Source organism: Neltuma alba, unplaced genomic scaffold (genome assembly GCF_004799145.2).
Source record: "Neltuma alba isolate B1F8T4 unplaced genomic scaffold, ASM479914v2 tig00011335_pilon, whole genome shotgun sequence".
Classification (NCBI taxonomy): domain Eukaryota; kingdom Viridiplantae; phylum Streptophyta; class Magnoliopsida; order Fabales; family Fabaceae; genus Neltuma; species Neltuma alba.
Window position 1 is genome coordinate 215,960 of NW_021636037.1, and position 27,814 is coordinate 243,773.

General features: G+C 39.2%; 1 protein-coding gene across 1 annotated transcript; it reads left to right on the forward strand.

The window, feature by feature from the left end:
* Positions 1-27,661, forward strand: LOC114712088 (GPCR-type G protein 1). Its single transcript, XM_028896557.1, has 15 exons — positions 1-516; positions 1,791-1,891; positions 3,161-3,268; positions 3,387-3,492; positions 4,245-4,389; positions 4,558-4,636; positions 5,158-5,246; positions 21,347-21,439; positions 22,648-22,674; positions 22,774-22,860; positions 23,668-23,739; positions 24,684-24,814; positions 26,510-26,661; positions 26,793-26,838; positions 27,155-27,661. Coding segments are annotated over exons 1-14 (1,407 nt in total). The 5' UTR covers positions 1-301; the 3' UTR covers positions 26,795-26,838; positions 27,155-27,661.
* Positions 27,662-27,814: the final 153 nt, after the last annotated feature.

Below are 27,814 nucleotides of genomic sequence, written 5' to 3' on the forward strand. Positions count from 1 at the left end.
GAGAAAGCAAGGGGGCAAAAACAGAAGAGGGCAGCGGACCGCAGCGGAGAGAAAAGGAAAAGGAGAGAAGCCTAGCTCGGGTTGTTTTAGTCTCATTGCCAGTTCTCCCCGAGGTCCTGGGGCAATGGTTGAATTAATCCAATGAATGGATGAATCATTCTTCTCGCATACCTCCCAAATCGAAGTCCCAGTGCTTTCGACTTTGAAGCTCCAAGAGCTTACTCCTCTGACAGTCGCTTTTGATTAGAATCTGAGAGTAGTTGCTGAATCCAAACCGCACGAGACTCAAAAACTACCGAAGATGGGTTGGGGAAGGGCAATGTATGAAGGAGCCGTGGTGCTGGGATCTCTTTGTTTACTTGGTTGGGCTGGTCTCTGGTTCTTGAACCGTCGTCTCTACAAAGAGTACGAAGAGAAACGAGCGCTGGTGCAGATCATTTTCAGCGTCGTCTTCGCCTTCTCCTGCAATCTCCTCCAGCTTGTCCTCTTTGAGATCATTCCCATCCTTTCCAAAGAGTAAGCTTCTCAAATAACACTTTTGGTTCACTTTTAGAATCTGCCCATTTCAAGAATTCTGAGATTTATGCTTCTTCTTCATCTCTAGCTTTACTTTCATCGGATCAAATGTTTGTTAGCTAAAGAGACGATATTGGATGCACATGCAAGCGAGAGTTAGGACGCTAATTTTCTTTTAGGCCTCGCATACTTAGACAACTATAGAAAATACACAAGCGATTTCACTCCCTATTGCGTCCAATGGATTCACATTTGGCTCAAATCGGGTGTTCTTTTGAATATTGTAATAAGTTTCTATGTATAACTCCGCCGTCTCATTTCATTGACGTTGGAGCAATGGGAGATGCTTGTTGTACGGGACTGTGTCATCCTACTCTAACTGTGGATTGCCTTTCATTTTTCCTTTCATGCTGGTATTTCTTGCTCACCTAATTAGTTACCCTTGGATTTCTACTATCATAACCAGAGATCTCCCAGCATTCGTCTCGTTCAGGACATTATTGTGTGAAAATAATGATGACAACCTTGTTTCTAGCCTATGTAAACAAATCTTGATACCAAGGTGATTGAAGTGATATACACACCCTGCAGTCCGCAAACAACTGATATTCTAGTGAAGAGCTGATAAGCAAGTCGGGAATCACGGACGTCTACTCACCAACTTGAGGGGGAGTGTTGGAATTAGGGCTCTAAGGCCCAGAGATACAGACCAATAGTTTCTTAGTTTAAGCACTTTATTATCTAAATGTATTTTTTTATATCTAAATGGAAGTAAATCAGATTAGATGTAATAATTATTTCTGACTTGTTTAGATTTTCCTAGTTTATCTTGGGTATTAAGTGCCCTGCATGTGTACCCTTTTGTTAATTGTATCGGAAGGGAAAATGTATTTGAATTCTATGTATATTTCTGAAGGTAAGAAGAGTACATGTATGGGAATCAGATTTCCTTTTCAAGATAGCGAGAAATCTGATTCCATTAAATAGGATTGATTACAGATAATCTCTCACAATTATTGACCGAGATTCTAGGTCCTAGAGAAGGAAATGATAGCAGATTTGGGGATATGATTGCAACGGCTAGTAGATAGGTCTTTGATTCTAAGAAATTAGATAAGATTGAGGAGCTGAGATACTATTACTCAGCTGCTCATCGGTTAACTTTCATTAGCTGGTCATATCGGCCTTGCTGTATAGGCTTGATTTGCTGAAAATGATATATGACAATAAAATTTCCACGATCTAATGGAATTTGAATTTCTTTATGAATGTAGGGCTAGAGTTGTGAACTGGAAGGTGGACTTTTTCTGTTTGATCTTATTACTGGTCTTCATGCTGCCCTATTATCATTGCTACTTGATGCTCTGCAACAGTGGTAAGCCAAACTTCACTTTCTTTACTGATATGTATGTAGTCCTCTGATACTATGAAAGATGGTGGTTTGAATTTTCACCACCTGTAATACGTTAAAACGTAGAACTCCTAAAAGTATTGTTGATGGCACCCATCCAAGTTCTAGTTATGTATTAAAAGAATCAATTCAGTAAGAGATAAAGTTTTCTGCTACTGTACAATATATGTTAGACTTTTGGTTGCCATGCTCAACTACTAGTTACATAAGCTTATCGCAATTGCCTGTCCATTAGATGGCTGTTTCTTTCCTTCAATTGGTTTTGTGTGAACTTTACTCTTTCTGGACATTGCTTGATTAGGCAAGTGACCAGTTTTTGATGTCTTCATCCTTATTGATACTGGCTTTCTTCCATTCATCATGTTCTATCCTAACTTTTTAATTCAGCCACGTTCCTATCTTTCTTGGACTCTTCATTTTATTAAGAACTTAGAGGTAGTGGCATTTCTGATAAGTTCCTGTTGGAACTATCAAATTCTTTTCACTTTCTAATTGCTCCGATAGGATAGTTTTGGATTTTTTTTTCCGGGACATTTCACATGTTTATTTCAGTCCTTGGATTTTCTTGGATATGTCATTTTCTAATTTTTTTAATGATAATCTTTAACACCACCCAAAAAAATAAAAGATCCCTTCAATATAACCAGGTGCTTCAAAAAATTTTCTTTTTATCTTATTTTAATCAGTTTGCATGAAGTAGTTATGTTATTGACTGTTGCAACATTTTGGTAGATTTATTAGGCTCTCCCTGCTAAACACTATAACAAGATGGAATATTGTCGAGTTGAGAGAAAATCCTTATGGCATTTCCATTTTAATGTCTAGGAGGGCTGAATTGAAGCATGTCTCATTTCATTTCCCTTTGTTGTAATGCATCCTTAAGATGCTCTGCTATCAAGGTTTTCAAGGGAATCACTCTACAGAAATGGCAGAGGTTTACTATTATTATGTACTTTGGTGATGGTACCTGTGGCTTTTGCTTTTTGCTTTTTCCCCATGTTATTTTTTAATAGGAGCCCCCTCTTCCGGGGCCGGGGCAGGGATCTGTAGTTCTGTACCTCTTCCTGTTTGTTTTTATAATTTCTTCTTTCTTTCATATGCAAGATAATAGCGGAGTTAATTGTATAGGTACCTATGGTTTGTGAGCTGTAGCATTTGAGCAATGGAATGCTACTTATAAGCTCTTTAAGAGGGACTTTGTTGTCCATGAGTATGCCTTTATTTAATTTTCAGGTGTAAGGAAGGAACGGGCAGCACTTGGAGCTATATTATTCTTGCTGGCTTTTCTGTATGCCTTTTGGCGCATGGGCATTCACTTTCCAATGCCATCACCTGATAAAGGTGCTTGCTTACTCCATCAGCATTATGTCTCTGCACAGTCTCTCACTTTCTTATTCCTTGTTGGATCATCATAAAAACTTTGAAATATTGCTGATCATTTCTAGTTGTTACTTGTTAGGTTTCTTCACTATGCCCCAACTGGTCAGTAGAATTGGGGTGATTGGTGTTACAGTTATGGCTGTTCTGTCTGGTTTCGGTGCTGTGAACTTGCCCTACAGTTATTTATCACTTTTATCAGGTAATTACTTAATTTCTCGTTTTATGTGTATGTTTTTCCTTATTCCTCCTAGTGAATTCTTATTTTATTAAGCAAAATCAGCTTCAGTATATAATCGAACCAATTTATTGAGATGTTTTGGTTTCAGACTTGTCCCATCCTGTTACTATCGTTATCTGCATTTCTCCATTTGGTTTATGGGCTCATAATTCGGTCAGTGGTATGATGTGCTATTGTCAAAAAGTCAGGGAAAGAATTGGAAAGAATAGGAAGACGAGGAGAGATGAAGAGGAGAAGAGAAGCAAAGAGAAGAGAAGAGAGAGAGAGAGAGAGAGAGAGAGAGAGTTTCACTGAATAATACTCTTGACAATCAGATTAAGCATGAGAACCTTAGCTACAGCTTTCCCTTATATGGGTTCTGTCCCATACCTGACAGACTTGTGTGTGTATTATAAGTAATAGACTCATATCCCAACAGACTTAACTACCTATATTCTTATATTTATTACTGCTTACGCATCATGGTATCTCTCGTCTGAATATTCAAAGAAATGTCTTTCTGATTTTTCTGTATTTTCGAGGGCTTCTAAACCCAATCATCACCATAATCATTCTTAGCATGTTAGATGTTAGAGGATATTTTGTGCTCTCTTTAACTATTACAAGTTCTCTTCATAGAAAAGTAGTAAGATTCACAGATTCACCATGTATTATGCTATTGTTAATTATTATATGTTCATTTGCTTATTGATATAACACATTTCTATTAATTAGAGAGATTGAGGAAGCAGAGATTAAAGGCTTGGAGAGACAACTGATGCAGTCAATTGAGACTTGTATTTCAAAGAAAAAGAAAATTATACTTTGTCAGATGGAGATGGAGAGCAGCCAAGGATCTGAGGAGGTTTATATTAGCATCAAGTTTCTGTTCTAGTTTTTTTAGGTCAACTATTGAGGTTTCAAATGTTTTTTTCCTCCCCCACTTCAATTGTAGTCTCTGTTTGAAAACCTTTATTAATTCCGTTTCTTTTAATCTCATTCCTTGTAACTGATCTAAAATTGTTTGTAGCAGAAGTTAAATGCCAGATCCTTTGTAAAACGTATAGTTGGCACAGTCATTCGATCTGTGCAGGAGGATCAAAAGGAGCAAGGTCGGTGTTTTTCACTCTTAAAATGACATTTTGAAGCTTTCCTCTTTTAAATCTATATTACGGGAAACCAGTGTTGCAGACAATTACTGTTGTTGACAGCTTGCAATTAGACTATGACCAAGTCATGGTTTTCATAACTTTAGCACAACAGATTTTTTTTTTTTGGGTTTTTTTTTGTTTTTGAAAGTCATATAATTACCTTTCGTTGCTATTTAAGACTTAAAATCATTTATAATACCCTATTCATTAGTACATGATGGTGCATCTTATGTTTTAGTTACCTGGCCCATCATTGATGATGGGCCATTGAAGAATTTGAGAAGTATAGAAGACTAGCGGGAAAATTAAACTATCTTGTTGTGACTCATTCTGATACTGCATACTCTGTTTGGTTGCTTACTGTATAGAATAAATCCTTTGTCATCAGAAAGGAGCTCCTGGTTGTAGTTTATTGTATAGAAATCGTGGGCCCAGTAATATGTATTACCCTGTGATTTCTTATAATTTTGTTATGTGTGAAGATATCAAAGGCATGGAAGCAGAAGTACAAGCTTTAGAGGAGCTTTCAAAGCAATTATTCTTGGAGATTTATGAACTTCGCCAAGCCAAGGTTTGCTTTCAGTATTGTCTTCTTTAACTTTCAACATGCACTTTCAAAGCATGTTTGCTAATTTATGTTTGGATGTTATGCTGCTGGGGCTTTAGTTATTATTTGGAATTTGATGAACCAAGTTGCACCATTGATCCTCGAATTTCACATTAATTTGGTAAAACAAAACTAAAAGAGTTTTGCCTTTCAAAGGCTTTTCTTTGAAGAATTCTGGAATCTTCAACTTTACTCCCTTGATCAGATGCCATTGAAAGAAATACTAGATTAACTGAAATTGCATTGTTGGGTGATTCTTTTTCTTGTTTTCAATGTGAAATTAGTGTGGGTCTGATACGACCCTGTTCAAATGCTCAACAAACCAGAAAAACAAACCCAGCAATAAAGATACTGAACAGCAATAAATGAGGAAAATCCTTAGGCTTTGATATTGATATTCCAGAATTGAATCGAAGATACAGTGAGCTTCCCGGATTCAAGCCAAAGCCCTATTTCCCTTAATACCCAAAAATATCACGGTCACACTAACAACAAAAGACACGGGAAATACAATGATAATACACTAACTCAGCAACCCCCCCGTGGCTTTCGAGAGGCCAGGCCTCTCCTTACAGTTCGGTCCCAAAACTCAAAACTTCCCCCCTTCTCTCATTACAAGCATTATATTTCCCAAAAGTAGTCCTACCCCCAGCTGTAGGACTTAGACTCAAAATATTAGTAGTTGGTTGCACAGTAGAGTTGTTCCCCATTTTCTGGAACTCTAGAATAATCCCTTGGTTGTTTACAAAATTTCCTCCTGTAAGTCTTTTCAAAACCAGCGGTAATAGCAGCTATATCATTTCTCATCCTTACAAGCTTCACCTTGTCCTCAAGGGGAAAATGAGGAAATTGTGTGGCAATTGTGGCAGCCTTCTCCCAGGAATTTTCAAATTCTGGTAGATCCTTCCAGTGTACCAACACTTCTAACTCACCATTAGTAAGCTTTCTGACCATGCAGATGTCTTGGGGTTGCACTTGGAGTTCCAGCTCCTCGGATAGAATAGGAGGGAATGTAGGTGTCACAGGAGCTGTGTGCACCGATTTTTTTAGATTGGAAATGTGGAAGACAGGGTGAATTCTGGCCGTGGGTGGCAGTTCCAGCCGATAAGCAACAGTCCCTATCTTTTCTAGGATCTTGAAAGGGCCATAGAAGCGAGGGCTTAATTTCTCATTTATCCGGCGGGCCAAGGATATAAGTCTGTAGGGTCTGAGCTTAACATAAACCTGGTTGCCAACCTGAAAATGGGCTGCCCTTCTATGTTTGTCTGCTTGCTCCTTCATCTTGCTTTGAGCTCGGTTTAGATTCTCTTTTAGGGTAGCGATGATCTGATTGCTGGTTCGAATTTGTTCATTAACAGCTTCCAAAGTGGATGGCTCATCAATCAGCTTGAGAAAAGTAGGGGGGTCTCTACCATAGACAGCCTTAAATGGGGTCATGTTTGCTGGGATGTATTATACCAATATTCAGCCCATGGTAACCACTGGACCCAATGAGTGGGTTTTTTGCTAGTAGAACAGCGTAAATAAGTTTCTAGCCCACGATTCACTGCTTCGGTTTGCCCATCAGTCTTCGGGTGGTAAGCTTAGCTAAGACGCAGCTGAGTTCCGGCCTGCTTAAACAATTCCTGCCAAAATTGGCTCACAAAAATTCTGTCTCTATCAGATATAATTGTCTTAGGGAAACCATGCAATTTAACAATTTCTGTCACAAATTTTTCAGCTACATCTTTAGCTGAAAAGGGGTGAGTCAATGGCAGAAAATGGGCATCTTTCGAAAGTCGGTCCACCACAACCAATATAACATCATACCTCTTAGACTTAGGGAGCCCGGTAATAAAATCCATGCTGATATCTTGCCAAATGCCTTGTGGAATTGGCAAAGGTTGTAACAACCTGGCCAGAGAGAGAGCTTGATGCTTATTCTTCTGACACACATCACATTGAGCTACATAGAGTTGGATATCCTTCTTCATCCCTTCCCAATACACTACACTGCACAATCTTTTATAAGTCCTAAGGTAACCAGAATGGCCCCCAATTGGAGAATCATGATATTCCTTAAGGAGCAAAGGAATTTTTGATGAATTTTTTGGTAGTACTAGCCTCCCTTTATAATGCAAACAGCCTTTCTCCATGCTGTATCCTTCGACTCCCCCGGTTTAATGATTAATTACTGTAAGATTGATGCTAGTTTTGGATCAGATTGCACCTCTTTTTCCATTCTTCGATTTCATCATACTGCCACATGGAAAATCCCATCATTTCTGCAGATTCATCTTGCCTGGATAGGGCATCAGCAGCTCTGTTTTCTTTGCCCGGTTTGTAGAGTATTTCGAACTTAAACCCCATTAATTTGGAGACCCACTTCTGCTGGTTCTCCTCTACAATTCTCTGTTCCAGCAGGTACTTTAGAGCCTTTTGATCAGTTCTGATCACAAATTTATGCCTCTAGAGATAGGGACGCCATTTTTTTACTGCCATGACAATGGCCATTAACTCCCTTTCATATACCGAACACTGCTGAGCTCGATTAGATAGCTTTTGGCTGTAATACGCCATTGGTTTCCCTTTTAGCATTAACACCGCCCCGACACTGGTTCCCGAAGCATTGGTTTCCAGTTCAAACGGAAGTGAAAAATCTGGCATTGCTAACACCGGAAGTGTTGTCATGGTGGTCTTGAGTTCCTCAAATGCTGTGTTAGCTTCCGGGGTCCATTTAAAAGCATCTTTTTTTAATAAATCGGTAAGCGGGCTGGCTATCTTCCCATAATTCTTCACAAATCGCCGGTAGTATCCGGTGAGCCCTAGGAATCCCCGCAAGGACCGCACATTCTTGGGCCTAGGCCATTGCACCATGCTTTCAATCTTTGAAGGGTCAGCCTGCACCCCTTCTTTTGAGATGATGTGGCCAAGATATTCAATCCGGGGTTGCATAAAACTGCATTTTTTTAAATTTATGACCAGCTGGTTCCTCTTTAAACAGGTTAGCACAGCCTCCAAATGTCTCAAATGATCAGAAAAATCAGCACTATAAATAAGAATGTCATCAAAAAACACTAGGACAAACTTATGTAAATACTCCTGGAACACCTCGTTCATTAGTGATCGGAAGGTGGAGGGTGCGTTGGTCAGGCCAAATGGCATCACCTTGAATTCATAATGGCCCTCATGTGTTCTGAAAGCTGTTTTGTGCTCATCACCAGTTTTAATTCGGATTTGATGATATCCTAATTTCAAATCCAGCTTGGAAAATACTTTTGCTCCCTTAAGCTCATCTAACAGCTCGTCGATTGCAGGAATGGGAAACTTGTCGGGCACTATGATTTTGTTCAACGCTCTGTAATCCACGCAAAAACGCCAACTTCCTTCTTTTTTTCTTAACCAGCAAAACTGGACTAGAGTAGGGGCTGTTGCTTGGTTGTATGATTCCTGCCTTCAGCATGTCTCTTACCATCTTTTCTATTTCATTTTTCTGTAGATGGGGATATCGATAGGGTCGAATATTTGGGGGTTGTTCTCTTGGTTTGATCACATTGGCGTGGTCTTTAGAACGGGAAGGGGGTAACCCTTCAATAGTCTGGCACACTGTAGGAAATTGATTTAGTAAGGTCTGTATTTCCGGAGTCAACTCCTCTGTTCCTGCATCTTTAGTTACAGTACCGTTATACTCCACCAGATATACCTCCTCTTTCTTTCTCATTAATCGAGCTAATGATTTAAGAGTCACTTGATTCTTTGTCAATGTTGGGTCCCCTTGCAAACATACTCGATTCCCTGATTCCCCAATCTTCATGGTTAGGAGGCTCCAGTTAACATTCACATCTCTTAGGGACTTCAGCCATTCAACCCCCAATACCATGTCTACTCCGCTTAAAGGAAACGGGTAGAAGGTTTGGTTCATTTCTAGACCCTGCACCACAAGATGAATCGTCAGGCATCTTTGTTTCCTCCTAAGTCGATGACCATCTCCCACTACCACAGTGTACTCGGCTACCTCGTCCACTTCAATGCCCATTCGGCTCACTAATTCCTCTGCAACAAAGTTGTGGGTGGCTCCACTATCGATCAAAATGACAACCTCCTCATCGGCCAACCGACCCCTTACTTTCATTGTGTGATTGTTGCCAAAGCCTGTAATGGAATTGAGGGACAACTCCATAGTCATGTTGCCTCCTTCTTCCACTTAGATGATCTCTTCCTCCTTTTCCGACTCGACTCTCTCCTCTTCATTCCTTTCGGCCCCCATATCCAGAATCATTACTTGCAAATTTTTATTCTTGTAGGTGTGGTTGGGACCAAATTTTTCGGCGCATTTAAAACAGAGTCCCAACTCCCTCCGCCGAGTAAGTTCAGCATCGGACAGCCTTCGACCCATCACTCCTTTTCTTGCCGTTGAGCTAGAAGCCACCGAAGAGAGACTCCCTTTCGACTCACTCCCCTTCCATTCGGATTCCTTCGCAGCGTTTGGGAGAGCAAGAGAGAATGACGCCAGCTTGTGCGTTTCGGGTAAGTGGGTGACCCTGGAATATTGTGGTTGGGCCGGATCCAGCTTGGGCCCATTGAGGTGCTGTTGAAAATGGGTTGCCCGAATTTCCCTCGCGGACTCGACTACCGCATTCCTCTCCTCTACTTTGATCGCCATCTCCATCACATCGCGTAGTGAGGAAGCGCCGGTGAGACGGAGTTCCGCTCATATGTCGGGCTTCAATGCTACACGAAAAGCGCCAATCAGACTCTCCTCCGACTCATCCTTTAGGGGTGCTGCGAGACGCTCAAACTCTTCTAAAAATTCTAGAGCAGAACGGCTCTGTCGGGCAGCATATAACATCTCATATTCATCCCCAAGCTGTGAAGGATGAAATCTCCGTAAGGCCTCACTTTTGAATTCCTGCCACCCGCGAATGGTTGTTCGTGATTCCACCCATTGGTACCAGTTCAAAGCTTTTTCCTCGAGGCACACTACTGCCGCTTCCAGCTTCTCTTCCTTGGCTATATAATTTACCTTGAAGTACCTCTCTACTCAGAATAACCACCCCAGAGGGTCCTCTCCGGTGAATATCGGTAATTCTAGCTTTCTATATCTTCCCATTTCTTAGTTAGCACCCCCATGACTATCATGGCCGTCTCCTTCGTCTCGTCTCCCTCTTTCATGATTCATGGATTCTGCTCGGTGCTTCTGTCCCAATAATTGCACCACAGCCTCTTGTATCTGGTCAACTGCTTCCTTTAATGTCCTCACATCCTTGGACAACCCACCTACCGTTTCTTTTAACTCTTGTACTTCAGGACTAGCATACTGTACTTCGTCTGCCATCACTATGCTTGCCGGTGTGCCTGGGATTGTCCGCTCTGATACCAAATGATACGACCCTGTTCAAATGCTCAACAAACCAGAAAAACAAACCCAGCAATAAAGATATTGAACAGCAATAAATGAGGAAAATCCTTAGGCTTTGATATTGATATTCCAGAATTGAATCGAAGATACAGTGAGCTTCCCTGATTCAAGCCAAAGCCCTATTTCCCTTAATACCTGAAAATATCACGGTCGCACTAACAACAAAAGACACTGGAAATACAATGATAATACACTAACTCAGCAACCCCCCGTGGCTTTCGAGAGGCCAGGCCTCTCCTTACAGTTCGGTCCCAAAACTCAAAACTTCCCCCCTTCTCTCATTACAAGCATTATATTTCCCAAAAGTAGTCCTACCCCCAGCTGTAGGACTTAGACTCAAAATATTAGTAGTTGGTTGCACAGTAGAGTTGTTCCCCATTTTCTGGAACTCTAGAATAATCCCTTGGTTGTTTACCAAATTTCCTCCTGTAAGTCTTTTCAAAACCAGCGGTAATAGCAGCTATATCAGGGTCTTGTGTGTTGAATGGAGTCTAAGTAGTGAGCTGCACTATTCATGCTAGATGAATTGTGTGGCTTGTTAGGGCTTTATACATGGATGCAATGTGGAAATTTCCTGTGGAAGTTGTCACCTAGTTACTGTAGGGTCTGCATGATTGACTTGCGCTGCCTTAGATAATACTGAAATTCATATTGGTTGTACTACAATGGAACGAATGGCTCAACATCTGCTTTGTCTTATAATGTGTTATTTTGTAGAATTCACTAAGATTTGGCATTTTAGAGGTTTTGGCTTGAATTTAGCTGCTTAAGCTAATAGGCTTAATTTGCGTTGGCGCAAGTAATTGTTTGCATCTGCGAAATCTATAGTGTCTTATAATCTAAAACCCCTTCTGCTCACCGCAAAAAATAAACCTTTGACTTTTAAACCATATCTATATACGAACTTTCTACAAGTGACCAATCTTGATTCTATCCCTCTTCACTAGTGGTAAGAGAAACAAATCAAGCCTGTTATCTTCTTTCTTCTCGGTTCTTTCTCTGCTTCTTTTGTGTTGGATCTCTTTAGTAGTTGTTGTAGCTAGAATCTATTTTTTCCATCCTATTTGTTGCTTTCTTTTTTCAATATTTATGTTGATCTGCTTGATTTCTTCTCCATTTCTTCTATATTTCTGAGCTGTACTAGTCGGTGGTGGTAATGAATTATTATTATTATCACTATTATTTTGATGATGATGATGATTATCATTTTTGTTGTCCTCATCGTCATCATCTTTGTTGTTAATGTATAATATAAAATCTATATCAGGTTGCATTTCGTAAGGTGTGAATAGTGGGCCTCACTTGGATGCTTTATGCGCACGGGAAAATGTACATATCTAGTCACTATTTTGATGATGATGATGATGATGTCGATGATTATCACTGTTGTTGTCCTCGTTGTCATAATCTTTGTCATTATTATCAATGTAAGATATAAAATCTATATCAAGTTGCACTTCGTAAGGTATGAATAGTGTGGCTAACTTGGATACTTTGTGTGCACGGGAAAAAATGTATCTAGACACTATTATGACTGATGTTAGTGTCGTTAAATTTTTACCTAAGAACTTCAATGAATAATCTCACTTCTGTTATGTAAAACGTAGAAAATATTGTTATTGAATCCTTAGATATCATTGCACCAACATCTCCCATTTATCCTCACAGGAGCCTCCTAACCAACAGTCTTTTCCATGTAACAATACTCTTCCCTAAAGTTGATCCTTGTCGTGAAGGATCATTACAGGTTTGAGAATTTAGAGGTTTAATTGGACAGAGCAAAAATCTAGAATTGGCAAGCTTAGGCCTCTGAATGCACCAAGGCTATTGGAACCAAGAGTTCACTTTGCTGCATGAGTTGTATAGGCCCCTTTTATTCCTTTTGTCAATGTTCAAGATCCCCCATTCACGCCCAAGGTGAATCTGATAGAGCCCGAACAGAAATAATGGAAAAATAACACTGAATCTGAATTTACTCACAATAATCTTCCTCCAAGAAGAGAAAGAAGCTACAACAGTAAGAAAACACACTGAAATAGAAGCATAAATAATGAAGAAAGACTATCTTGCTCCGCCCCCCACTAGCATTTGAGAGGCCAGAGCTCTCCTCACTCCTCTCAAACAACAAAATGAGTCCTACCCTTCCATCATCCACTTACAGCTAATATAAGCCCAAAAAGTGAGTCACACAATCCCCAATACACTCCTTTCTAGGTCAGACCCACAGCACACCTAAATCACTCCTATACATAGGAACTTTCTCTAAAATAGTAGGAAGTTTTTGGTCGACGCCTTGGACATTCAAAATGTGGCTTTCCTCTTTCTTGTATCCTCCTAGTTTTTCTTTTAAGCTTTGACCAGTGAAAGCAACTCTATCAGAATCCAAAGTGCTTTTGTATCTAGTCCAACAAAAGAATAGGCCTTCTAACATTTGCAGGCTACTAGAATAAAGGACCTCTGTGCTTTACTGAATTTGATGGTGCCTAACATACTAGGCTGGTTCCATCTGCCACGTTGTCCTGGCCTACCTTGTTGCTGTACATGGCCTTTAGTATCTTCTTGGTTGAGTCCAAGACAATGGAAAGCAATTGTTTGACCCACCCTCTACAAGTACAAAACATCTTAGATGATACTTTTGGCTGTAATTAGCTTTATGCCTTGCTTCCCCTGGTGATCCATGTGTCTTTTCCTCTAACTCAATCTTACTTTGAGGTTGCCTAATGTGATATTTGGCAGTCTGATCATATGGATATTGGGAAAAAGGCGAGAAATGAGGGAAATGTTTAATACCTCATTGAAGAAGCAGTCGTAGTGAACTTCCTAAATGATCTCTCCGCACAATGATCTTTCTAATTTCTATTTTCCCGCTTCTGTAAAGTGCAGGTTCCTCTTGGTTGGAAAAGTGCCACTAGAGCCATCTCACAGGTAGCAAGGGTTAGGTGGGATGTGAGTAGAGGTTAAGGGTTCTAATCCTCCTAATGTAACCTTGAAGGGAAAAACGAAAGAAAACAGAAGTCTAACTTCTTAGGGCTTCCATAGGCATCCTTCATTTATTCCTTCACTTGGGTGCTTGCAGTTGAGGAAGCTAGCCTTATTTATGAGCCCAATCATGTAATAGCTTCCTTGACCCAGTATCTTTACTGAAAACTAAGACTCATAACCCACTAAATCAAAGGATTGGATTGTCATTCCAATGATTGTTTTGAATTTGACTAGAAGGCCCCCGTTATGCATGGTGAGAAATGGCTTGCTAGTTTGATGCTTTGATGGTCTGCCATTATCCCATTTAAAATTTGGTGGCTTGCTAGCACTCAAAAGACCCTTGAAGAAGTAGCAATGGTGGAAACCTAATACAAATTTTGGTTATTTGCTAATTCGAAACCTGTGGAAGCTTTTTCGGTGAAGGTCTAGCCTTGAGGTGACTTGTGGAAGTTCTTGGTTCATGCTGTAGAGCTATTGTTTGCTGAAATGCCCGAGCTGCTTGTAAACACTGCTTGGTGGCGTGATAGTGATAGGGACTTAGTAGTATGGGATACCAAGTCTCACATTGAGTAGAATGGAATGCTCAATAGGGTATTTAGGTGGGTTAGTTCTCCCACCTCAACAGCTAGCTCTGGGGGTAAGGTTTAGGTAACCATATATTGGTATAAGAGTTGGGTTGATGACGATTTCGGAGAGGGCTACTCATAGAGGGTCGTCGTCAATAGGATGCCGAGTGAAGTGCCATGCTGTATAGCTTCCAAGGCTTTTTTGGATGTGTTAGAAAGCCCCTGATTATCTCCCTTGATTCTCTCCATTAATTGCCCATGATATTAGCTAGAAGATATATTTCCCGATTTATTGAGATATTGCAATATATGTAATTTATGACTGATTGATTGTAACTGGATATTTTTTCTCATCCGGACTCTATATATTGTAACCCAATCATATGGAATAATATATGAGCATGAAATATTCAGCAAAATAAACATGGTATCAGAGCGTAGGGTTCCTCCTGAACCCAGAAAACTTCGTGCGTTGCTGCCGTGAGATAGAGAGAGAGAACGCGAGGGGAGAGAGAGAGAGAGAGTGAGGCGTCCCAGATCTGAAGCCAGGAGCAGACCGTGGACGACACCGCCCCTCCAGTCCTCACCGGCGCCCTCAGATCGGCGCATCCCTTGAAGACGACGTCGAACAGAGCTGCGCGTGAAGCCCACGCGCCATCACAAGCTTCGCGCGTGAAGCCCACGCGCCGCCACTGCCTCTGCGCGTGAATTGCACGCGCCGCCGCCGGAAAATCAACAGTGCCTCCCAGAGATCCAGAAAATGAACCCATCAGAATTCCCACCCCTTTTTGGGTCCGTTCGTAATATCCCAATGGCCCTTATGTCTGGTACATCCTCAAATACTCAAAGCACTCTTTCTTCACCTCTAGTCACCTCTCAAGCCTCTGATCCAGAACCATCCCTAACCTCTGAACATCAAGCTATGGTGGTGGCTCACAAACTTAATGGTAGCAACTATCTCCAATGGTCTCAAAGTGTATTAATGTATCTACGTGGGAAGCGTAAGGAGAAATATATCAATGGAGAGGCAAAACAACCTTCACATAATGATCCCAAATTTGACACCTGGTTTGCTGAAAATAATCAGGTGATGTCTTGGCTGTGCAACTCAATGACTCTCGAAATCAGTGAAGGGTACCTCTTGGCAAGCACAGCTAAGGAAATCTGGGACGCTGCTAAGAGGACTTACTCCACACTAGACAACACTGCAGCCCTATTGGATCTAAGGAGGCAGCTCAAAGATCTGAAGCAAGGAAACTTAACTGTAACACAATATTACAGCACTTTAACAAAGATATGGCAGCAGTTGGATCTCTTTGAAGTTCATCCTTGGAAGGACATGGATGATGCTAATTACTACAGACAACTGATGGAAAAAGGACGAACCTATGACTTCCTATTGGGTTTGAATGATGTCTTTGAAGAAGTAAGAGGCAGAATTATGGGTCTAAAACCGCTTCCCTCCCTATTTGAAGTCTTCAGTATGGTCAAGTTTGAAGAAAGCCGGAGACACCTCACTCAGGGTAACCAAACCCCAGTAGATGGCTCAGCATTGGTCACGAGGAGGTCCCCAACATTCGAGGGATCTGAGAAGAAAGGGAACAAGTGGTGCAATCACTGTAACAAGAAAGGCCACACCAGAGACGAATGTTGGAAACTACATGGGAAACCAACCCAAGGGAAGCAGAAACAACGGGAAGATAGAAAAGCCACCACACCTCCTCTGAAGAAAAAGGTGATGAGGGAGACCAGTTGACCAGAGAAGAGCTTCAAATGTTTCGTAAGATACTTGAAAAACAAAACAAATCAAAATATGTTCCCAACGTGAACTTGATTCAGTCAGGTAATTCTATTATAGCCCTTAATGCAATGGTAACTAGTGATGAGACCTGGATTGTTGACTCCGGTGCTACAGACCACATGACTGGTAATAAGTCCTTCAAAACCCTCAAATATTGCCATGAGAACCTTAGGGTAAAAGTAGCAACTGGACTATATACTAAAGTTGAGGGTGTTGGCATTATGGCCCTATCTGATGATCTGGAAATCCATAATGTTTTGTTTGTTCCTGCTCTTACCTGCAACCTTATATCTGTGAGCAAATTGACTAAAGGACAAGTATGTCGGGTAATCTTTGATGATGTTAAGTGTGTTTTTCAGGATTCGACCTCGGGGAGGAAGATTTTGGCTGCTAAAGAATGGAAGGAACCCTACTACTACTATCCTGCTTACCTGATTGAGGACTTGAACGCTCTGTCACCCCTGCATCAATTTCAGCATTCGTTTCCATTGGGTGAGTCGGGTGAGGAGTGTTTGTGGGGTTTTGGTGCTCTAGTGGAGGTGTAGGACTAGGGGTTTTTGGTTCCGGTTCAGGGACAGTGATTTCTTCTTGTGGTATGGCAGGTTCAAGAGGGGTGGTAAGATGTGTGTTGGGATTGGTCATAGGTTCAGGTGTAATTAGCCATTCTACTCCATAGTGCTCCCCCTGAATGGGTAATTTGGGATAATAAGCATCATCCTCATAAAAAACCGTGTCTTTGGAGATTATGAGTTTTCTGGTAGTGGGACAATAACACTTATACCCCTTTTTGGTGGAGGAATACCCGAGGAAAATACATTTTTCGGCTCTAGCATCAAGTTTACCCCCATTCAAAAACTCCTCGAGACCTACCCCACCTCACCTATCATCAATACCATCCCTCAAAAGGTCTTTGGGTGTGTCGTCTTTGTTCATAAACATGATGGGGGCAAACTTGATGCTAGAGCCGAAAAATGTATTTTCCTCGGGTATTCCTCCACCAAAAAGGGGTATAAGTGTTATTGTCCCACTACCAGAAAACTCATAATCTCCAAAGACACGGTTTTTTATGAGGACGATGCTTATTATCCCAAATTACCCATTCAGGGGGAGCACTATGGAGTAGAATGGCTAATTACACCTAAACCTATGACCAATCCCAACACACATCTTACCACCCCTCTTAAACCTGCCATACCACAAGAAGAAATCACTGTCCCTGAACCGGAACCAAAAACCCCTAGTCCTACACCTCCACTAGAGCACCAAAACCCCACAAACACTCCTCACTCGACTCACCCAATGGAAACGAATGCTGAAATTGATGCAGGGGTGACAGAGCGTTCAAGTCCTCAATCAGGTGAGCAGGATAGTAGTAGTAGGGTTCCTTCCATTCCAAGGCAGCAACATGATTCCAATCCAGAGTTGGATCTTGAAGAGCTAGGATGGCCCATTGCACTTAGAAAGGGGGTAAGATCATGTACTCAGCATCCTATTCAAAAATTTGTCTCCTATGGCAATTTATCTGCTAGAATGCAAACCTTTGTGGTGAATAGCTCACAGGTGAAGATTCCAGAAACATTTCAACAGGCTATGAAAGATCTTAATTGGAAACGTGCCGCATATGAGGAGTTGAGAGCCTTAAAGGAAAATAACACGTGGGATATTACCACACTTCCTAAGGGCAAGAAAGCAGTGGGTTGCAGGTGGATCTTCACCCCTAAATTCAATCCTGATGGAAGTATCAACAAGTACAAAGGAAGATTAGTTGCAAAAGGGTACACCCAGACTTATGGGATTGATTATCAAGAAACGTTTGCTCCTGTGGCAAAGTTCAACACCATCCAGGTACTGCTGTCTCTAGCTGCTAACCTTGACTGGTCTCTACATCAACTAGATGTGAAGAATGCTTTCCTAAATGGAGATTTGGAGGAGGAAGTGTACATGGAAATCCCAGATGGAGTAATAGCTCCACCCAACTCAGTTTGCAAACTGAAGAAATCACTATATGGCCTGAAACAGTCTCCACGAGCGTGGTTCGACAGGTTTGCCAAGGCAATCAAAAGGTTTGGCTACATCCAAGGACAAGCTGATCACACTCTCTTCGTTAAACACAGTAATGGAAAGGTAACGATCCTAATTGTGTATGTGGATGATATAGTCATAACTGGCAGTGATGAAGTTTCTATCTCCCAACTCAAGAAAGCTCTGGCTAGGGAATTCCAAGTGAAGGACCTAGGACAAATGAAGTACTTTCTTGGAATGGAGGTTGCTAGATCCAAAAAGGGTATAAGTGTGTCTCAATGAAAGTACACACTTGATTTGCTCCACGAAACAGGAATACTTGGGGCCAAACCTAGTGAGACGCCTATGGAAGAATCATGTAATCTAGAAGTGAAACCAGACGGGGTACCGGTCAACTCAGAAAGGTACAGAAGACTTGTAGGTAAACTAATCTACTTGACTCATACAAGGCCTGACATTAGCTATGCTGTTGGAGTAGTAAGCCGATTTATGCATCAACCCCAGGAAGAACATATGGAAGCAGTAAACAAAATCCTGACCTACCTCAAACTCAATCCTGGAAGAGGGATATTCTTTAAAAAGGGGAGTACAAGGAACATAGAGGTCTACACTGATGCAGATCATGGGAGAGCTGTGGATAACAGAAGATCTGTCACAGGATACTGCACTTATGTTTGGGGAAACCTAGTCACTTGGCGAAGCAAGAAACAGACAGTAGTCTCAAGGAGTAGTGCTGAAGCTGAGCTAAGAGCTGTAGCCCTGGGGGTATGTGAAGGAATGTGGGTGATCAGACTTCTGAAGGAATTGAGAATTTCCTATGAAGGACCTATGAACCTCTGGTGTGACAACTAAGCCAGCATTGAAATGACCAAGAATCCTGTGTATCATGACCGAACAAAGCATGTTGACATTGATCGGCACTTCATCAAAGAAAAGGTTGAAGATGGCACAATTAACCTGAGCTATGTGCGCTCAACTGATCAGATTGCTGACGTCATGACCAAACCTTTAGCCAGAGTCAAGTTTGAAGGGCTTCGAAGCAAGCTGGGAATGGTTGACATTTACTCTCCAGCTTGAGGGGGAGTGTTAGAAAGCCCCTGATTATCTCCCTTGATTCTCTCCATTAATTGCCCATGATATTAGCTAGAAGATATATTTCCTGATTTATTGAGATATTGCAATATATGTAATTTATGACTGATTGATTGTAACCGGATATTTTTTCTCATCCGGACTCTATATATTGTAACCCAATCATATGAAATAATATATGAGCATGAAATATTCAGCAAAATAAACAGGATGTTGTTCTCTTTGAATCATCTAAAAGGGTGACTGTTGGTTGATACAACTTCAAGAATGTTGTCACTAAAGCTTAGGTTGGGTTGATGTGATGACAAGCTAGAGTGGGTGGGTAGAGCAATCTTGGATTGATGTGATAATGAGCTAGAGCGGGTGGCTAAAGCAATCTTTTGGCCTCTATTAGGCGCCTTTTGGTTAATATTTCCTTCATCATCTTTAAATTTATTTGTGATTGCTCCAAGCTCTTAAGGAATGATGTCTTCTTTCCCTTCCTTAGGTTCTCCTTCAATCACATATTCTCTATCTTCTTCACTACAGTGAGAATCATGTAGGCCTTGTTACCAGCTTTGACCTCATAGCTTCCTGCAAAAGCAACATATATAGCAATTGGAGTTGTTGGAAAATATTCCTTGCAATCAAAATGATGTTTCATCTCATCTGTCTCTGTTGCGTTCTTTATTTCCTTAATCACATTGTTTTCCTCCTCCTCTTTAAAGTAGATCTGTGTATTCTGCTCAGTTCTTCCCACTTGTTCATTATCTTGCTTCTTAACTAACTAATCTTCTGAATGATTCCTAATTAATTACTAATTCCCAGGTAATAAGTTCAGATTTCAATTTCATTCCAATTCCTGAATGAATTCAAATCTATTCCTACTTGGAACTTGGATGTCTTGTCACTTGATCTTAGTGATAGGAAGTTAGGAACGCTTGATTTGAAGCTTTTGTTGTAGTTGTAATTGATGTTATTACGTGGGGCAACTTATTGTTGAAGGGCATAGAAATGCTACATAATGTGAATTTGGAATCATGAAATCCTTTAACTTTGACATGTTAACCATTTATGAGCTTGGTATTATGTTCTAATGATGGTTGGAGTTATTATGAGTGGAGTTTTTCAGACACACACGCACAGAGTTTGCAGATGCCGATAATGGGCTTGGCCCACAGCAACCACGCTGTTGCTCCTTTAGGAAGATTCTATCATTATTAATATCTGATCATAATCTGATTCTGCCATTTGTAGATATTATTATTTAGGATATTCCTCAGATATAATTAGATTAGAATCTGATTTGATTTAATGAGTGTGACCTTAGCCTTTGGCTATATGTACAAGTTCATGAAGCCAATAGAATTGAAGTAGAGACTCAACTACTCTGCAAATTAGATGGTATCCGAGCCATGATGATCCTTAGCTCCAAGTCGGCCAGTACAAGGTGTTCAATGCTGAGACACAAAATGAGATAGATGACCTATACTAGTTCCTTGCGCACCAGAATGTCTCATGCTGGTTCTTCCCAGCCCTTTGCCGCCAAAGACTTGTCCTCCCTCATCACGAGTCACAAACTTGATGGTGATAATTACTTGCAATGGTATCAGTTGTGTTCATTTGAGATTGATCGCCACTTTATCTCAGAAAGAAATGAAGCAAAGGTAGTTGATGTGTTATATGTACCTTCTGGAGCTCAGGTCCTTGATTTACTGACAAAGGAACTTCCAAGTGAAGTGCTTGAGACACTCAGTGGAAAGCTGGGCATAGTGAACGTATACATCCCAGCTTGAGTGTGAGAGTTGAACAGTGCTTCTCAAACAGAAAAGGAGTCAGCATTGTATTTCTAGGGCGTTGAGTTGTTATTTATTGTTTATCTTATTTTTATTATCAGCTTTTATCCATTTATTATTCTTAAGTCAGTTATGCTTTGAAGGGTTGGCCAGATTTAACCTAGATTTTATTATCCTTTAGGCTGGGAGGCTGGCTTGTTGCCTCTGATATCTATATATGTACCAAAATATCAAAACAAAGCATACAACTGAGAAACAAAATTGAACTCAGCCGTTTACATAAATTTTATATAGACTTGAACTTATTTGACGTGGATGTTCGAGGAAATTCTATTGTCCACTCACTGGAATATTTTATATGGCTGAGCATTGTTAAACTTATATTTCATTCTCAAGTCTGCTTATTAGGAAAACTTGTCATTTTGCAGGAAGCTGCCGCTTATTCTCGAACTTGGAGGGGGCACTTGCAGAATCTACTTGGCTATGCTTGTTCTGTGTATTGTGTATATAAAATGATCAAGGTATTGTGACATGGGATGGCAAGGGTAATTTTTATCTATTGACCAAGTTTAGGGGTTCTTGGAGCAAGCAATGGTTGATAATTGATAGATATTGGTAATTCAGGGTATTGATGGTTTGAGAGCTATAGCATGTGGTCTGATGGGATAAGTCAGAATATGTTATGGAATAATAATAAATGAATAACAGAAATAACAGAATGGGTCGTTATAGGAATGTGAGATGGTTAGAAGTCTTATTGCCTATAAATAGATGTTAAGTACCCCATTAAGGCAGATTATGAATGATATAGGTTACTCCTCTGTTCTTATTTATAAGTCACTTTCAACATGTTTCACATAGACTAAGAAAAGCCTTAAGTTTTATTAACTTGTTTAAAATTCAAAAACTTTCCAACTTTAGCCCTGTTTAATATACATTATACCTTATGTAAACAAAGTCAACACAATAATAAATGGAGGGTAAAATTGTATATCTACACAAAAAATTTCTCTCAGTGCCCTATAAATAGGACCAAAAAATGTCTTTTCTCTTTGCCCTATAAATAGGACTAGAGGAGTAGTATGTTGCCTACTTCTCTCTCGTCCCTTCTATTTCTCTCTCTCATATCCTCTCTTCCCTATTTCTCTTTCCCTTTCTCTTTTATTCCAATACCACAACAGAATGTCTCATCGTAATTTGTTAATAGTACTCATATAACTTGCCATTCATAGAAAAGAAGCATTACGTCCCCTTAATTAGACATTCTGCAGCTTATTGTCCAAGTTTTCGGGCAAATTCCCAATCATAGCATGATCAAGATTCTCTTCTTTTATTAATTCTACGAGGAGATGTCAGGTGTTAGGATAATATCCACTAATCGCTAAATAACATGAATGAAAGCCCAAATAGACTTTATGACTTGTGATAAGAAGTATTAAAAATTTAGGAACGTCTTAAAAGCTAAGAAAGATTTAGGAAAGTCTTGAAAGCTAAGAAAGAGTTCCCTTGTTAAGTAGTATTAATGATCTAGAAAAGGTTGACAGAGGATGGCTAAGCATCTGGTTTTATTATAGTGTTTTGTGTTGATAAAATCTATCTGGCAAGGATAATAATGATTTTAGATTGATGATTTTTATTAAAAACTTGAGATTTTTTTCTTCTCTTTCATCATAGTTCACTTTGACTTGGCTGATTGATTGGATCTCTCTCTTTTTTTCCCCCCCTCCAGTCATTGCAAAGTGTTGTTTTCAAACAGGTATCTCTTTTCCGGAAGTAATTCCTAAGATTTAGCTTTTTCTCTAGATGTTAAGATTCCCTAATTACCATCATTTGCAATAATCCGATCCTATTGCAGGATGGTTCTGTTGATCCTGTAACAAGGACAATTAGTATATTCTTACAGTTCTTTGACATCGGAATCAATGCTGCCTTATTATCACAGGTTAGAGTCCTGTTACATGCCATACTTTTGAGTTTTTCTGGAATCGGTTAGTGGTCATCTTAATCTGGCGCAGACACCTAATGCTTGTTTATCTTAAAATATGGTCAATTTTGTTTTGTAAAGCATCTAGGAAAAGTCATGTTAAGATAAGGTTGTGCTTATACAATTTGAAAGTCTGCTGTGAACCTATTCGTTGTAGTTTTTGAACTTTCTGTATTCAGTTTTCACTTTTCACTATCAGTTGACCTTCACTAACGTGAGCTTGCTTCAAGGTCCTTTGTGACGTCTTAAATGATGAGGCAGGTTTGCTTTTCACCTTTTCATTCACGTACTAGACCTCATTGATGACTAGGAAATTCATAAATAAAAATGATGCTTTACATTTATGTCAATGCTTGGTATAAATACTGCTCTAATAGTTTCATTTGTGCTAGTGCTTAACTGCCAAATAAAAAAATGGTACCATTTACTTTTATTCCATAAGCTTTTCAATCATGTGCCACTTCTTAAATCTATCATTCGAATGTTTTCAAGGAATGTATTCCAAGTTTTCTACATCTCATTAGTGACTCACTGTTTATCTTTGGGTTTGAATTATGCTATGAGCAGTTCCCTTATAATATTAGATATTTTTCTGCTTGCTTTTAGCAAGATTCGGAACACTGGCAAGTTCTTGAAAGTTGACATTGTCAAATTTTCTAGTTTCTTCGCAGTTTGCCCTTGTGTGTGTGTGATGACAACTTGTCAAGTTTATGTTGTTAACATGGTTTGAGGCTACAATTTAGTAATTTTGTTTTTCTTTTACAGTACATTTCCTTACTGTTCATTGGAATGTTGATTGTCATATCGGTGCGTGGATTCTTAACAAATCTAATGAAGGTATTCCTGCAGCTTTACATTGCCTTTATTTTTCCCTTTGATGTTTGCTGAGATAAGTTATAAAATGATGTTTTGATTTTAGTTCTGGTGAAGTGAATCATGAATATGAATTTTTGTCCCATTGATACCTCAGCTTTGATACTATAGGGAGAGCTAGAGTCAAGGGGGAAAAGAAAGGACCAAGTAAATATTATTGAAAGACTCAATATTATTATATAAAAGTGGAAAAGCTAGATATTGTTACGGAACTATTTATTGATGTGATTATTATCTTTTATTTCAAAAATTAATCTCTCTCTTTTTTCTTTTTTTTTAAGTTTCTATATGATTAACATGGTATTTTTATGCAAATGCATGGACTTGAGGCTAGGTTATGGACTCAACCTCTATATTGATATGACGTTCTCTCCAATATATTATCACGTAATGAACTCATACCCTTAACTTTTGGGACACTACATTTAACCATTTTCCTAACTGGTATTTTTTGGATCACGATGCTTGGAATTCATTACTGAGATCCTCACCTCCCCAACTCCCTGAGCTAGTCTTGGGCAGCAGCATCATTTAATCTTGAAACAGGGTGGAGAATCACACAAAGAAAGCTAATTTGTTGTCAAAGGAGTGCCACCATTAATGGGATTTAATAAGGGTTTAGTTTGGTCTTATAATGTAATTTCAGCTCTGTGAATAGAAAATCATATTGTAGCATTGCAAAAAATATTCACATCGCAGAATTTTCTTTTGACCGGGAGGATCACCTCTCCTGTTATTGCACTGTTCTCTCTTTTCATTAGCAACTTTTTTGTAAAGGACTTTTTTACCCAAAAAGCATGTAAGGAAATGTTATTGGAAAACCAAAATAACAGTGAAGTAATAGTTTGTTGTGGTGACTTCTTATGTAGCTTGTTTATTTATTTTTGTAATGTTTTGTCTGTATGCAGTTCTTTTTTGCTGTTTCCCGTGTTGGAAGTGGATCTTCAAGCAATGTAGTCCTGTTTCTGTCCGAGATAATGGGAATGTATTTTGTATCGTCTATTCTTTTAATCAGGAAAAGCTTGGCAACTGAATACAGGTATTTGTAGAAATCTGCGTTAGAATATGATTTTCATATTTGACTTCTGTATTAAGGCATTTATGTCAGTTTTTTTTTTTTTTTTTTGGGTTCCCTCATATAAAATCAATGTTATGAAGACTGAACTGGTGATTAAATTTGTTGAGGTATTGGTTTGTGGTTCATCAGTCAGGTTAAACTAATCATAATTAAATTAATATATTTTTAATTTTATATTGCTTATTTTAAATCAGAAAGATAGAAATGATGACATAAATATCAAAATTAAAATTATAATAATTCAACAACAATAAATTAAAAAAATAAAAATGAATGAAGATGAGTATAATGGAAAAGCAATAAATATATAAATGAATTATATTTTGTATTTTATAGAGTATAACTTTTTTGTTATATCAAGAGGATTTGATTGTAGACCTTAACTCACACATCTCTTCACCTTTATCACCTGACTTAGTCTCAGTTAGCTATATAATGCAGTATTTTATAATTTCATATCTATTAATCATTCTGCTTATTAGTAGCCTTAGTTCTGCTCCACACAAAGCCTCTCTTGGTGGTTTTAACCTGTGGCTTATAGGTGATTGTCCATTCATTAGTGAGTTTGTGCAAACTACAACTTGGAAAACATGAAACATGAAGGCTGCTGCATTTCTTTTTGTTTTTCCCCATTTTAAATCCTGATTGTTTTCTTCTGATTGTCTATTCTTCCTCCCCCTCCTCGTTTCTTCTATTATAATGAACCTGTCTATTTTCCCCCCTATTTCTTGTCTCTTATTTTCTTTTCTATTCTCTGTAATTTCGTAATCCCCCTTTTTTAGATCTTGATTAGTCCAGGTCTTGGTTGCATCTTTTCATATCTTCTTGGTTCTGGTTAGGTTTTGTCTATGGTTGTTCTCACTCTTTTCCCCACCTTTTAATCGAAGGGAAAGAAAATGAACATTGAGCTGCCTAGCGCATTAATTGGTCCAGTTTTGTTAGTTTTTCCATGTTCATGGCTGATTTGACCGGTTTTTAATATTTTTTTTTTTTCACCGTCTGCTTTGAACTGGAGCATGCATTGACCAACTGGTTTGTGGGTTAAAATAGAACATTGTGTAAAAATGTTGAGGGGTCCAATAGGCTGGTATTACTTCTCTTTTGGTATATCTCTTATTTTGCCCCTCTTCTCTCGCGGCATCATAGTAAGATTAAACCGTATACCTTCCCTCAAACTTCAAACCCTACTCTTGCCTGAAAAAGACCAATAAAAACCTCTTTGGTCTTACTGTGAATTATTGAGTAACAGGAGTTGTGCTTGTTGAGCTTCTCATTTTCATCCTTGTTTGTATTGGGACACCAATTCTCAAACTCCTTGAAATAGCTTGAAAATGTGAATGGAACGGTGCATTCTTAGGTTACGATTTATCTCAACTTCATGAAGTTCTGCCTACGGGTATTATTAGGCTAAAGTTGGTGATGGTATGATGATTGCTTCTTATTTTATTGCACACTTGACTGACCTGTTTCAATCATGTGAAACTGAACTTATGTTATAGTGTTGGAAAACCATGGTCAGTATTAGAATGCCAGCAGATGAAATTATGGGACTTGAGGCTTGTGTCACATTTCTTGGCTGATCCAATTCTGGAATGTCCAGAATTATTAGCTGTAAAGTCTTAACCATTTTAATGCCTGGTCTGACTTTCTTGGCAGGATAATTATTACAGAGGTATTGGGTGGTGATATTCAATTTGACTTTTATCACCGGTGGTTTGATGCCATTTTTGTTGCCAGTGCGTTCCTTTCGTTGCTTTTACTGTCTGCGCATTATACATCCCGCCAAACTGATAAACACCCAATTGACTGTGAGTAATTGAACATTTATTAATTAAGCCATCAGCTACTTTTCTGATTTTATTCTTGCACGCGCTATATATCTAGTAAGTTACTAGAGCAATGCATCGTTTACTGATGGCTCTCTTATTTGTCTGGACAGGAAGCATACAACCTGTATGCTTGTACAGGGTCAAAGGCCAACGAAGGTACAATACTAGGCCCCTGAACTTTTAGGTTGATATCCCAAGGAATTAGGGAGGAAAATCAGAAAATAAATACTAAGATGCTTTAATATCCTACCCGATATCTTCCCCCTAGAAAGATATAACTAATCTTAATTATTTACAAACATATCAAGTTGGTCTAACCGCATCATATGTGCATTAGATGTTAATATAACTAATTGCTTGTTAAAATTTTTAAATCGGAGTACCATTTGTTTCTTTTCTTTTCTTTTCAAATTATTATGACTGCACATGTTTTATAATCGCATTTTTTGACGTGGAATGATGCTATCTTCAGTGAGGATGATATATGAAGATTCTTCAGCAGCAAGGATAGCAACAGGGAGGATGGAATTCGTAGTTTGCTCTATCGGTAAAAGGAATGTTTCAGCTATGTGGAAAGTGACTTGTTAAAGCTCGTATAGAAAAGCAATATGTTGGATGGGTGACTGCTTCTAGACGATATATGACGGCTGTCCATTAAAATGATGGTATATCATCCTAGCGTACCAGCTTTATGATAGAATGTAAAGAAACATGGTTGAGTACCCAATTATCGTTCAATTGGTAGAGAATTTGCCTTCTGTATGTTGTGTTTTTGGAAGCTGATAGGTATCTTATTTAGGAGGGGGAAGGACCAAAGCAAGTGCGAGGTCACCCTTATTTGGAAGCTACACCATTGTGCTTTTTCTAGGAAAATATTGGTATTGATTATCCTTTCACAGGGACTTCTACTCTTGTACAAGAATGATGTCTACAATGTTTACTCCTTATGGTTGGGAGTATCTCCAATATTGCTTCAAAATTGTTTGATTCTTTTTTTATTTTATTTTAATAAATGAGTGGTAAAAAAGCCAACTCTGATCTCAAAACGAATTTTGTCGGAAAAAATTTGCAAATGATTTGATTTTTTTTTTTCGGCAGAGACTTTTGGGCATGTAAAAGTTTTCAATTTTCA